Source organism: Acanthaster planci, linkage group LG10 (genome assembly GCF_054643075.1).
Source record: "Acanthaster planci isolate LZ-2023a linkage group LG10, COTS_SCS, whole genome shotgun sequence".
Lineage (NCBI taxonomy): Eukaryota > Metazoa > Echinodermata > Asteroidea > Valvatida > Acanthasteridae > Acanthaster > Acanthaster planci.
This window is the reverse complement of record NC_141786.1, coordinates 2947244-2960963: the sequence shown is the minus strand read 5'-3', so window position 1 is coordinate 2960963 and position 13720 is coordinate 2947244. Positions and strand designations below refer to the sequence as shown.

Below are 13720 nucleotides of genomic sequence, written 5' to 3'. Positions count from 1 at the left end.
TGAAAATGACATTAGAAGCCACTCCTACCCACAACATGTAGCATTAACATTTTTGTGTACGGCTTGAAATGAAGCTCATAGCTCCTCTTAATACTACTTTACTTCCAAATACAGTGAAAAAGAAGTGAAGCGCGAGTTAATTTCCAAACATTTTTTCCTTTCCTTCCTGTCCAGAAAATTTGATTCAGATCGTGCCTCAGTAGTATTGTGTTTCCTAGCAACACTTTTTGTTGGTCACGTGACACTCGTTGCTGGAATCTACGCAATAGATAGCATGGTAAGAAGTAATTGGCTTGGGCTGGGGAGCAACCCTTAATTTCTTTGAGATTTCATTGGCCGACTCTTTTGTTTCTAACAAATGACTTGGGTCATACGTAATTGCTTTCCAGAGGCCCATGAAGAGTGCGCATACACACAAAATGTCTATGCCTTTGTCGCAATTGGCTATCCACAGTACTTCGCTGTTTGTTTTGTTTTGGTTTTATTTTTTAGGGTTTTTTAACTGAAAAATTGTTTTTTGAAAGAAATTATCAATCAGTACCCTGGAAAGGTCAGTAGACTGAAGCAAAGTTCGCAATATGTTCAGTTATTCCAACGCTTCACGACGACGCCTGTAGGTTTAAATGGCTCTTTCGTTTCTGAGGACGCTCATTTTTCTGTGAACCCGGCTACAGCTTAAAATAACACACACGACTGCGGAAATGCATGAAGCCGCTCGTATCTTTAGAAATTCATGAAGTCGCTAGCGCCTTGGAAAATGCATGAAGCCACAAGCACCTATGGAAATGCATGGAGCTGCTATGGCCCCTAAGGAAATTCACGAGGCCGCCAGCTGGCAAGTTCCACAGGCGAGTGAGTTTTCAGCCGTAGCCAAAATACTTCAGATATGACCTTATCATCTTTGCTCTTGCTAAATTTCCCAGGATGCCTGTCGCGCCGTGGCCTTACTTCTCCATTACTTTCAGCTGTCTTACTCCTTTTGGATGTTGGCCCAAGCTGTGCAACTATTGCTCAAGGTGAGGGGGGAGTAGGGGTTTGTTTTCAAACCTGCATTCGGTTGAATTGAACAAAGATTTAAAAAAAAAGTCCATGGATCCCTATTTCTGTTTTTAATTTGCCCCATTCAAATTTCAAAATATGTTTCATTCTTTTTCCGGACAAACGTTTGAAGTATATAGGCACTTGATCAATGAATTAACACCCACATTAGACTGAGAGCAGAAGTTCTTGGACAAATCGTTATATCATTGAAGTTATTTTACATAATTTTGTCACATGTTGCTCGTTCCTTTTGTATTCAATTTATGAAAATGTGAATGTGCTTTTGATTATACCACAAGTGTAACTGAGCCAGCTACAAAAACGTCATTAAAAATAAATGATTACATGATTTACGTTTTATTATAATAAAAATATCCAGGCATTGATAACATCAATATAATACAGGTTTTGTATATCCCAGCCACGGGTCATCAATGACTGCTATATGACTGACATTTATTGAAATCTGATGGCGTGATTGAAGATTTATTGTAGTTCGACACAACGTGTGATGTTTAGGCTACTGTCAATTCACACTACACAGTCGTGCAAGCTTAATAAAAAAGCCTGGTGCTCTACGCGGGAAAGTCATAAACATTTTATAAGACTGATGCTGCTTATTTTAATGACAGACGAATTGTGTTTTTATTCCGCTTCACTGCCCTTGTAAGATGACATACAAGACGACAGAATCGAGCACCGTGGCTCAGTTCATAGCCCTGGGGTGGATCACGCCTCTGTTTGTCGTTGCAGGCACCGCCGGCTTTAAGGTTGAAGTATACGGCAGAGGAAACTAGTAAGTGTGCAATAAATCATCGTTTCGAGAAAAGTCACTTCGTTAATCTGAGGTGACTAAAACCCGAGTGTTATTATTATTTTTCTTAATGTTGCTCCATCTTCGATCTAGATTTTCAAACGATGATACAATGTCACTATACAGAAGTGTATTTCTGTAAACTTAACAATGTTTTTTGTCATTTATACGCTTTACCATCTGATTTAAACAACCTAAGCTGTTTGGTTTTGACGACGTATAAGTCGTTTATACAAGATGGCAAGTCGCTAATATGACACAGAGTCGTTTAAACGTAATAACAAGTCGTTTGAACGTCTGAAACGTATTTTCAGATGACGGCATTCTTTTCCAATTTCTTATAAATTAAGGAGGTGGACAAGCCTTGGTCTAATTTGATTAAAAAAAGATACAAGTACCTGACTTTATCCGATTTCGTACAAACTGGGTGCTGAAAATTGCTTTAGTTCCGGAAAATCTTTTTGATTGATTCACTTTACAGCTGTGCACTTCCCTTGGGGTCCGGCATTTCGTATGCAGTTATTGTTCCTGTAACCTTAATAGGAGCCGTAAGTACATTGTATATTTCACATGAACATTCGTGTACATAATCCCGTTGAAACGTCATGTGATGCGCACGCAATGACTTTGATATGCGCATGTCTTAAGCTATACTGTTCCTCCAACCATAGAAATGTGTGGATTGTAGACTGGCTCCCTAAAATGAAATAATCTTTATCGTGTTGTATTGCCAATCTAACGTACAGAATATACACATGGATTAATCTGTGGTTTAGGAACGGTTTTGATAATTTTTTCTCAGTACGTTTGCGGTCATAGCGAAGAAAGGAAATCAAATGAAAAGGAATCGCCCCTGTTTTGTGTATAACCTGAATCTTTGTTCTCTCTTTTCCAGACAAATTTTGTATGTTTATTCTACGCATTTTACGGTTATCACTGTCTAAAGAAATCCGACAAGAAGTGCCTTGGCCAGATGGGTAAAATCTTGTAAGTGCCAAAATAATCTGTGTAACTTCTAGTAAATTAAATTTTAACTATCTGCGAAATGTCCCAGGTGCCGGTGCAGAAATCGACTAGACTGACCGAATCAGACTTTGTGTATTCCTCTGCCAGGAGAGTTTTTTAGAGTTTCCCTGTGCAGATGGAGCTGGATTATAGTAAAATTAATGAAAATTCGTGTGACATATACTACAGGTTATCCAAATTAGACCTGTGAACCCGATTGCTGCAACTTGGTAGAACACGGGTTTTATGCAACGATGTGCATGTACATTGTACATATATTTACGTGCACTGTTTGCAACTGTGTTGCTATATAGCTGTGGCATCATCGTCAGATCTGAAGATATCCTAAACTCACTCTGTTCCCCTTCATTTCCAGACCCAACATCCGTGCATGTTTGATCGTTCTCCCGGTTGAGATCTGTGAGTGGCTATTTTCGTCCTTGTCCACTGAGTTCGAGCTCGTCGTCTTTGACGTCTTCTGGTTTCTCTCCGCTCTGTCAATGGTATGTACATGTAATGTATGCACAGTGTACGAGCGGGTACCTGGCACCCAGAATAGCACAGAATGTACATGCGGCTAGACACCGTCACTGCATTTATTAGAAAAATTCATGCAAATACTGTATTAAAACACTAATTAGTGTGCAGTGTAAAAGCTGATGAAGGAAAGTGTGCTCTTTGAGGCAACAGTTGTCGCCACTGAGGGAAACTTTAACCACCCCTGTATGACTGAATGTCTAGTGTTTTTGAAAACAAAAATAAGAAGTGGTCCATATTCTAAACCCAGAAATGCGGGACACGCCGTGCACAGCTGTGGGCTCGAACTGAATTTCTTTTGTGAAGGAAAAACGCAGGCGAAGTTACGATAACAATAATGCCCAGGTGTCCTATCTGGTTCGTAAGTGTGGCGTCTAAACCACGCCCACTGCATGCACAAACGGTTACGTTGACCTTGGAACCGGAAGTTAACGTGCAAAGTTAGTGTTCGTCGATCCAATGGGAGCCTGCAATGAGTGGCGCGTCCGCGTGTATGACGAAGTCACGAACCGGCCGGGTTGTGTTTTCTCTTTCGAACACAGTTACTCCGATGTTGCCCTAACATCAATGGGGGTGATATTTGTGAATGGCACCTACAAATAAGTTTGAAACAGTGCAGTCGAAAGCAAAGGGCTGTAAACGTTCGTCTTGAGGCGGCAAATATTTGCTGGACGAAAAGGAATTTCTACGCTTTGTAGTTCCATGGCAACGACCACTGATGCCTGATCAGAATGGAAACAAAATTACAACGGTGCCATTTCACCATTCAAAAGCGCTTTCTTAAAAAAAGTAATAATCCCTTGCTGCAATAAAAAATGAAGAATTCTTTGTGACTCCAATATTTTATTTAGACTTTGAACAAGGCCGGTACATACTTCGAGCGAAAGAGAAACGAAAGCGTACTTGCCACGTCAGATCAATTATTTGCTTTGCGAATTCGTAATAGTTGAACAAATTTCAACTCGAGCGACATTTCGCTGCAATTTTTTCGTGACGTCAAATTTGCTTCGCTTTTGCATTCGCCTGTAGCATGAACCGGCCTTAACTCGATAACAGTGCGATAGTTTTTATTCTTTTAACTCTGATTAAAACACACAGGGCATTCTCGTCCTCATCTTCTACGGAATTGGTAGCTCGGAGGTGAGCAAATTGTTCTTTTTTTCACCTTAAAATGGGAGACATGCATGGGCTTTAATCTTTGCCTTCGGCAATTCGTATAATTTGCGAGATTAAAACGAAATCGTTGTAAGAATAGTATATCCCTTCTCTTTAACCGAGATATATTCACACGCGTGGCTGCCATCTTGAATATTCGCACAAACTGTGTTCCACTCTACATGTATGCGTTCGTAATATATAGGCCACCCGTGCCGCGTGGCAGACCTTCTTAGTGGTAGTGCCTGTGATAAAGAACGCTACTACATGTATCACCATTTAGGGGAGTTTTTAAGCACTTCTCAGTGAGTTAAGGGCAAAGCAGACAGTTATAAAACTACTCGAAACGAGGTTAAAGGGCCAATCATGGTGCAAGTTAGAAGTCACATGATACAAAAGAGACAGACATCACAGAGATTTATCCCATCTATTTGTCTGCTCACAGTTCACTTGAATTGTGAAAGACTGCGATTGGAAGGGAGGCTGGTTACAGATAGCAGGGGAAGCATCGGAGAGAGAGAGAGAGATATGAAGTACGTAGGAAAACGTGAAGAATATGTCACACTACTAGCCATGCATTAGGACAGCCAGGCCTGGGCAGCATGCGACTATCCACCATTTTAAAGCGAAATGTCATGTTCCAAGGCTGCTGGTAATATATTACAGTAGGCACATGCATTGCGTAACAGCCTCTACATATCGAAACTTAAAAGCCTCGTTTCTTGACAGCTGTGCGCAGTCAGATCGGGCAAGAGACTGAGTAGGATGCTTGGAAATTCGGATCGTTTCATTTCGTTCAACTTTTTTGCGGCTGGGAACAGGTTGTCGAGGAGTATGAGAAGCATTTCGGACCCTGCTGCTGCCTGCGGCACAAGAAGAGCTCGGCAGTGCGGGACTCGCCCCGGCCGGGCTGGCGGGACGAGATCAGCCAGATCAGCCAGTACCGGGAGGCCAGCTCCATCCTGCGGGACATGGACAGCACGGCCACGGTGACCGGTACCAACGGCACCAACGCCATGCCCGGCTGCAGCGGCATCAACAACGGTGGGCTAGAGATGGATGACGTGCTGGAGCGTGGCCACGAGCTGAACGACGTCTCGGGCGCCAACAACCTGAGCGCCAGTCTGTCATCCTCTTTCAAATTAAAGGTAACCATTCCCTATACTGTAATCTTCAGAGCCGGGTTCTGTTTAAATATCAGTGTTACGTTGGCCCAACTCCACCCAAGGCATCGACAGGAATACCGTACCTGTAGGCCTACTGTCCAAGAAGGTTTGAAGCTTTCTCTGGAAATCGAGGAGTGGAGTACAACTTCAACAACTGTGTGCGTTTTATGACACACTGTGGTCGGCCTATGATCAGATTTCACGGACCATCGAAATTTTTCGTTGATCTCCCAAATATTTGTAGGCTCGAGGCAGAGTGCCGACTGTGCGTAATGGATCATCCGGCACGGACAATCGTCACAATTCAGGAAGCTTCTGCGTTTTTGTGATACTAATTTCAAAACCAGATGAGTGTGGGTATCAGGCCAGAGTCACCTTTCCAGCCTTGGCTGCCGTCTTCTCTAAGTTCATTAATTTTTTCGCTTTATTCATTTTAGTACAACGCGTGCTGAAACGTGTAATTCTAGCGCATTAATTTTGTTTTACTATTATCCAATTATCCCCAACAATTATCCCTAAAATCATTGTGTCTGGTGGCCTGATTCGGTAATATTCAGGCAAAGCGCTTTGAGACTCCTAAAATGGAGCCTTGGTTGTCTTCTGCTCGTACAAGTTTCTCCTACGTTCGTGATTTCCCGTTCGATATGAACAAGGCGGCTGGAAATTCCTGGTAACTTTGTGTGAATTAAGGAAAAAAGGTTTTGCGACACATGCAATGCTTTTCCAAAACGCCTTGTGCTACCGGTACGCGTCTGCGCACTAGGCCTATAAACGATACAGGAACTTATAATAGATGTGCGATTTGGACTCTAAAACAATAAACCTTAAATTCCTTTCTATCGGTAATAGATTCATAGAAACCTGCGCTTTGTTTTCACTAGGGTTGTTTCGGAAGTTTTTTGGGGGTATACAAAATTGATAAGTAGACGCTGGTACCAGCCGTTTTGATCGGGTGTCAGGTGTATATAGGCCTACGTCAGGTGCTCCCTCCCTGCATTCACGGGCGACTATAATCTCTCTCCCCCAGACCAAGTTCAAGGTGTTCCCGTCCCGCAAGAACCACCACCAGCAGCAGGAGGGCAACCTGTCCCCGTCATCGGCCGCCAGGTCCGGCCAGCAGGACCAGCGCAGATGACAACCATCCGACACCTCGTCCTCGCCGCACTGCTCCCACTCTGGCGAGGCCTCGGAGTCCGGGTCCCGGACGTCGCCGGCGAAGCGGCCCGGGGCGCGGACGGTGTCCTTCCAACTGCAGCCGATCGTCATCCAGGAAAAGGAGAACGTCAGGACCGAGGTGTCAGTGTACGCAAATCTATAGACCACCCATCGTGTTTTTTTCTTTCGGGGGAAGGGACGAGAGGGCAGCATTGCTTCCACGACGATACCGCCCCTTGCTCTCAAACCTTGCCCGGCTTTCAGTTAACACCATTAACGGCCCAAATTCACCAAGTTGCTCCTTAGCTAGTCCGTCTGACGACCAGTCGTCGACTTCTGGTCGATTTTCACTGGTAAACGGTGCACAAAAGACATCCCGTGGATCTTGTACCGTGGTGCCAGGAACCGGTCACAGGAAATGTGGGCTATGAAACAATTTGACTATCCGAATTTACTTGGCTACGGCTTGAAATGGCACACGGGTCTATGTGTGGGACAGAGGCCGCATTCATAAACTCCTGTGTAATTTCAAGCCTTCTAGTGATTCAGACCGTGTCACATTTCCCACGACGAGCTGGGAAATTGCAGAGTGTTTTGAGCCAGACTAGTATTCAAACAGCGCATGCCCGAAATAAAGCGCAATCGAGGTCAATCGGAGGTGCGTGCTAGGTCTGTCCAATCAGCGCAGCCCTTCCCAACCTTGCGCGCGTGCTTTATTCCGGAATGATCTTGCTTGTTCTAAAATACTGCACAGGCTCATTAGAAACTAAAACTTACCCAGTTCAACATTCCTCTTCTAAAAACCTGTCCTTGCGTGTTTTTACTGTTTTGCTCACCTCGTTTGCGGTAATCAGTTATAACTTGTTGACTGAAATTCCAATGTTAAAATCACAAAGAATTCGATCCAGAGAGAACACAACCGGAATGCGTTCTTCATTACGCCGCTAAGTATTCCAATTTCGGATCAGCGTTAGAATGCCTTGCAAGAAATCAACACCATGAAAGTTCTAGAACTTTCCCGCGGATCAAACTGTTATAGTTCAATTAATTTACAGTTCAAATTATAAAAGATTGTTGATTGTGAACATCCAACACTGCATCTAAATTCTTTAAGTCTACTGTCGAAATTGACGGATACCACCCAAAACAAGTGGCCACCGGTGACCCCTCATTTTAGCAAGTAATGCTGGAATTACAGGTGAGTCATTCCATGAGGTTAGGGCACATTTTGTGAGGGTGTCAATTGTTACATGGGTTCCGTAAAAATGAACCGTTATTTCCCTGCTGTGGATTCCAAATTGACATTGTTATACCTCTTGCAAGGCTGGATACAGAGGTGTGTTAGTTTTACAGAGTAAATGACCTACTCTAAAGGTCATGACAGGTGGTAGAAGTTTTGGATGTAACACGGACACCGTCACAAATTGTGCCCCAACCTCATGGAATGACCCAGGCACAAATTATGAGGCCAGTTCCTGTTAACAAATGCCTTCTTTGGACATTTTTCATAAAAAAATACAGGTCTTTATAATTTCTTTCCAGATTTAAAACATCCGCTGGGGTACCTATTCTACATTATCAAACTATAATCATTCATAATCACTGACGACATGCATGAATGTAATGTCCAACGAATGTTTTCGTACCTTTTAAAATGATTTTGAACTTGAGTTCCAAGACTACGCAAAAATTACTGTAAGGAATGAAGCTTGTACATATTTCACAGTTTGATTGAAAGGGGTAAAAACTATTTTTGTATGAATTTCTGTGAATCCTTTGATGATGTGGATCAATTTCAGCAGAGTTTCTGACAATACCTTTTCTTTAACAAAATAAAAAAATCACTTGTTCTCGTACTTCACACGCATACTTTCATCAAGAAGCACAGAGGTCATCCGTTACAGAATGCTGTCGATTTCAAACACCTTAGTGGCTGAAAAGTGCAAATCTGTGCCACACAGCATATACTGCGTCAACCGTTGCAAGTGCAGCTTGTCGTCAAGTGCATTGTCAACGTAAAGTCATGAACCTGTTTTCTTCTGTATAACCTTGTGCCCATTATGACCTTTAACACAGGAGCTCGTGCAAGTGCACACGTTTGAGACCCGGGTGGGTGCTCTAATGTGGGTAAATATAGGCTCCCAGTCTAAGTTTGATGGCAACCTTTAAACCTGGAATGTGTATACAGGCAAACCATCAAGCTTGGTAAATCGGCCAGTCTGAAAGGCCTGTCACTCGGAAGGGACTCTGGTGACTTCTGGCTCATGCCGGCAAGTTTTGCGTCACAACTGTCGACATAATTCCGCTTTGTTACGCAGTTTCCACGATGCGCGAGCAGAATGTAGCTACTAGACAGTTTCGGCATCCAAGATAATTTTGTTCGTGTCCGTACAAGAATGCACATGACACAGCACGTACACGGGGACGTATAAGGTTTCAAAAATCTAGTTTCGGCATGACTCGCGCGTCGGTACGCGATGATGCACACAGAAACGTAGCAATATAGGTGGTGCCGATTTCTTCAAAAACTAACTTTATTCACCCCAAATTTAACTCCAAGACATTGCTATCCTAACAAACGATACATCAAGTGTCGCGAAAGTAAGAATTTTTTTGTTTTTAGGAATACAATTTAATACTAATAATGTGGTGTGCAAAACCAAAACTTCATACGTACCGACTCTGTACCAAGTTGCTTCCATACGTTGCCGTCTGTGGAACTTCTCCGCATTACATATAACAAAACAGCCTACAGTGATGACTTTATCAGCGAAAAGAGATACCGTTACGTGACAAGCGAGCGGATTTTTTCTTGCCAAGACTGTCTATTATTAGCAGTGAAATTAACGTACGTATAAACTTCACAAAGAAACTTTTAGTTTTACTGATAGATCTGGTGTCTTTCTATTTATGTACGCATTTGAGAGCAACTCCCCGTCTGGCTTTCTCAACCATCTTGCTGTTCCTAATAATCTTATAGAGCAAGGTACACCACAGCAATTGCTGCACAGTGTGCGCATGACCTGTGCGTGTTTAAAAAGCAGTCTGTGAGATCATAAAGCAAAGAATCCAATACGACGGGAGAACTCTCGTCGCTGAGCTTATGAAGATGATTTCGGGACTAAATACAGTAATTTCTTGACTCATGGATGCATTTCCTTGTGATGGTACAGTTCTGGCAAAAAGTGGAATAAACACAGTACCCGACTATTTTGCCTGTAAAACCTTCTTCATGTAGACAATTCAAACATGGCGGCAGAAAATTTAAAAAGGTTTTCAAAATGTTATGTTTCACAAATTCATTTCCTCTTGCTTGAACATTACAGTGATTCCTGACACTTTTCCAAAGATTCTTATGTACGCACATTACCGTTTCTAGTTCCTACCAAGTTAAAATCTTTACAGAAGTTTACCGTACAGCCAAACATTTGACTATAATCAAAAAGTTTTTTCCACTATAATCGGACTTTTCCACCATTTTATATCGATTCTCAGTGACTGAAAGTGAAAATGTATCTATACTGATGTTCGAGCAATAATTGTACAGAAGAGACAGTAAAAGCAATTGTAACATTAGAAACCATCCAATCTAGTTGCTAGAGTTTAATGAAGGCGCGGTTAAGTAACACCTCGTACACGAACAAACCAGATTTGGAACAGAAATAGAAGTTTAGTACTGGATAAGTTAAATTTCCAACAATAATCTCTTCCAGTCCGGTAAAAAAAAATTAAGCATTCTCAAGTTTGACGTGTATCTCAAAGTTTTTAAAACATGTTTTTACTTGGGCAAGGGTTCAATGAATCAGTACAGAGAGCGTTCCAGCGGAAGTGGCGCCATCTTCGCAAAGGTTTCCTATTTCCTATTGCACATTATTGGTCATTTGCGTGTCCTTCAAATATGTTTATTCACCTTTTTTATGATGCATTCGAGTGGAAAGTTTCCTGTTAATTTTATAAATTCCCAAGCTTTCGCTGTACATGCCTGAAAACGTCTGATTTGTTTTTTCGGGTAAAAAAATCCGAAAAGCCCCCAAAATCTGTTTATATGTAAACATGCACTAGTTTTGTCGGTTGGTCATACAGCGGGCACCTTTTGGTAATGTTGATTTGCACAGGTAAGTTTTACGAGTACATACAAAGTGCCTGTTTAACGATACTTGGGACGTTAATTCTAGAGTTAGTTATATTGATTTTAACTTCGACTTGAAAAGAATTGTTACTGAATCTGTGTAATGTAAAATGCGGTGCAATAGTTCTACGTATACACATTTCAAATCTTTCACGAACCGTTGTTTTCGCTTATGAAGGAAAAAAGACAGAAAAAAGGAAAATAAAATCTGGTTCTACATCTACTGGTCCTTGCAAAAAAAGTATTCTTAATCGAAATAATAAGAAAACATTCTGACAAGATATATATATATATAGGCCTACAGGCTTTTCAATATTACTTGAAGTCTTTAAAACAGATTTATTTATCATTCATGTATTGTAATCTGAAATCCATTATTAGTATTAATCAGTACAGGCATCGGTGTACTAGCTTCAAGCTACAGTTAGAATATTTAAAAAGTGTACGGAAAGCCAATACTTTCTGAGGATGTAAAAACAACTGTCAAACCTCTGTCTTGAATAATATACATGTATTTTCACTGTGGACGTAAACGATCATGTGACCGGGTGATAAAAACGCATATCGCCCTCACCGTAACGTATTACGCATCATGGTAACACAGATCAGTTCCTGACCAAGTCCAAACCACGAGCCAAACTATGCACATGTATCTGTGCTACCTTCGCCTAAAATTGAAAAGAGTAAACTCTAGTGCGAGAAGCAAACAGGCATATGAGATAGTCGGCTCTTGTGAGCAGTTCAATTTCATCTGAAATTCTTTCCTTCATGTCTATTCCTAAACATAGGCCGAGTTCGGGCGGCTTGTTCTCGTATGTTCACGAACAGCTCGGTTTGTTGTTCTTGGGTCGGCCGCTCGAACGCCGGGAACAAACAACCGGTTATCCATGGTAGTTAGTGACAAGCAACATGCAACATGGCGGCGTCCATACAGGCTACGTTATTCGAGAGTTAATGTTTGGATGGGCTGAATTCTTTTAAATATAAACAGGACCATTCATTTCTGTGTTACAGAAAATAATTAATGTTAATTTTGCAAAACTTCCCATTGTCTATAGCTTTGGAAGCCATCTCTCTACTTTTTGCAGCTGTTCAAAAAATCAAAATCTCACGAGTTTTTCCGCATGTTCCTGTAAAACCCTGACGAGGAGGTGGTGTGTGATCCTGGTCCGAGAACAGTGTTCTTGAGTCGTGTTCCCGCCGTTCGAGCGCCAGAACAAGAAACCCGTGCCAAGAACAGACCGCCAGAACTCGACCATATCGTCTGCTGAACTTCAAAAACATTATGTAGATTCTCCTCCACAAAATGTTTTGAATACGTAAAAATGCCGATTCCGAGTATCAGATGCATGCAACCAACACAATTAAGCCGATACAAAGCACTGAGACACCTGCCATTTTGGTTGTGTTGGAGAACTTCAGGTGGAGAAAATATTGCAAAGAATTCAAGACAGAGGTATATTAAACAAAGAATGACAGAGTCAGATATCATGTTTGTACATCCTTGGGGGTTAACGGCTAGCGCCCTAGGCGAAGCTGAGGGTGCCACAGTCCATTTATTGTAATAAAGCATCAAATCCCACGTGACAGCAGTCAATATCTGCTGCAGAACTTCACAGCTGTATTTTTCATTGTATTAAAAAGATTCCATAGTTTACTAGACCATTCAAACCTTAGGCACGTCGTATACAGTTGCATAGAGAATCAAGTGACACAGGATTTTTTTTGTAATTTGAATACAATAGTCGTTCATGTTGTGTGCAATTTCACAGAAATTCTTGGCAATACACGTTACAAAGTGATCTTGCATAGAAACCACATCTGAGTGGAACGGTGGTTGAAAAACAAAGACAAGACTTGACGCTAGACATGTATTTGTGGTAAATCCGGTCCAGAGTGTGATTTGGACCATTTTTTTCTCTTTTTCATCTCAACCAATGTGTATCCTTTCTATGTCAAATCATAAATATTAAACCAATCAAATAAAATGATATCAAAGATTTGTTTTTCTCAAGAGTTTTATCAATTTGTTGGTCTGATATCTCTTGGAGGATTTGTGTATGCATTTGCTTATGGAGAATAACGCACCTTGGTTGTGGCCACGGTGTGAAGGTCGAGCGTGCACATCTTGCTCGCCAAATCAGCACGGACAACACAGACCAGTTCTAATCAAGAGCTTGTTTTTTTCCCCGACAGTGCAGTAGTTGAGCCCCTAAAAAGCATCACAAGATCACAAGACCAACACATGACCTCCAGTCTGAATTCAAGTCACTAGGTATTCAAATGAACCGCGACAAAAGCATTCAAATGTCACTGTTCCCCTTGGACACTTCTTGTCGGGTCTTGTGAACATATGAAGCAAGATGTGGGATGGAGAGCTCCCCCCCCACACACACCTTTGTGCTGGACATTTTTTGATCGGAATCTCTGGAATTCTTTACATACCTCGGAGGGGGGAGGGAAGTGTTAGGTAACAGTCGTCTAGAGTGTGTATAGGGATTGGACAGGTGAGGGGGTACCCATCCGTCCCATATCTTGCCTGGTACATGTATATTACTCTACGGAAGGATGTGTACAGGGATTGGACATGTGGGGGGTACCCCTCCGTCCCAGGTCTTGCTGGGTATACTTGTGATGGTCTGGACTGCCACAGTGACTTCTCAGTGCAAAACATTAACACAATTTCGCTTCCGTTTTGCCTGATGACACTGTATCCTA

At 42.0% G+C, this 13720-nt stretch overlaps 2 protein-coding genes across 8 annotated transcripts in view; one reads left to right on the top strand and one right to left on the bottom strand.

Annotated features, from left to right (window-relative positions):
- LOC110984303 (adhesion G protein-coupled receptor L3-like) overlaps positions 1 to 13000 on the top strand; it is a 105111-nt gene extending 92111 nt beyond the window's left edge. The window contains exons 14-22 of the mRNA XM_022244336.2: positions 175 to 277; positions 924 to 1016; positions 1713 to 1837; positions 2337 to 2403; positions 2751 to 2842; positions 3237 to 3363; positions 4496 to 4537; positions 5374 to 5700; positions 6746 to 13000. Of these exons, the coding sequence (XP_022100028.1) occupies positions 175 to 277; positions 924 to 1016; positions 1713 to 1837; positions 2337 to 2403; positions 2751 to 2842; positions 3237 to 3363; positions 4496 to 4537; positions 5374 to 5700; positions 6746 to 6853 (1084 nt within the window). The 3' untranslated portion in view covers positions 6854 to 13000. The remainder of the gene's footprint in view (positions 1 to 174; positions 278 to 923; positions 1017 to 1712; positions 1838 to 2336; positions 2404 to 2750; positions 2843 to 3236; positions 3364 to 4495; positions 4538 to 5373; positions 5701 to 6745) is intronic.
- LOC110984337 (double-strand break repair protein MRE11-like) overlaps positions 10462 to 13720 on the bottom strand; it is a 27919-nt gene continuing 24660 nt past the window's right edge. For all 7 annotated transcript variants that reach the window (XM_087142803.1, XM_087142802.1, XM_087142800.1 and 4 more), the window contains exon 21: positions 10462 to 13214. In XM_087142803.1, coding sequence (XP_086998929.1) covers positions 13168 to 13214 — 47 coding nt within the window. In that variant the 3' untranslated portion in view covers positions 10462 to 13167. The remainder of the gene's footprint in view (positions 13215 to 13720) is intronic.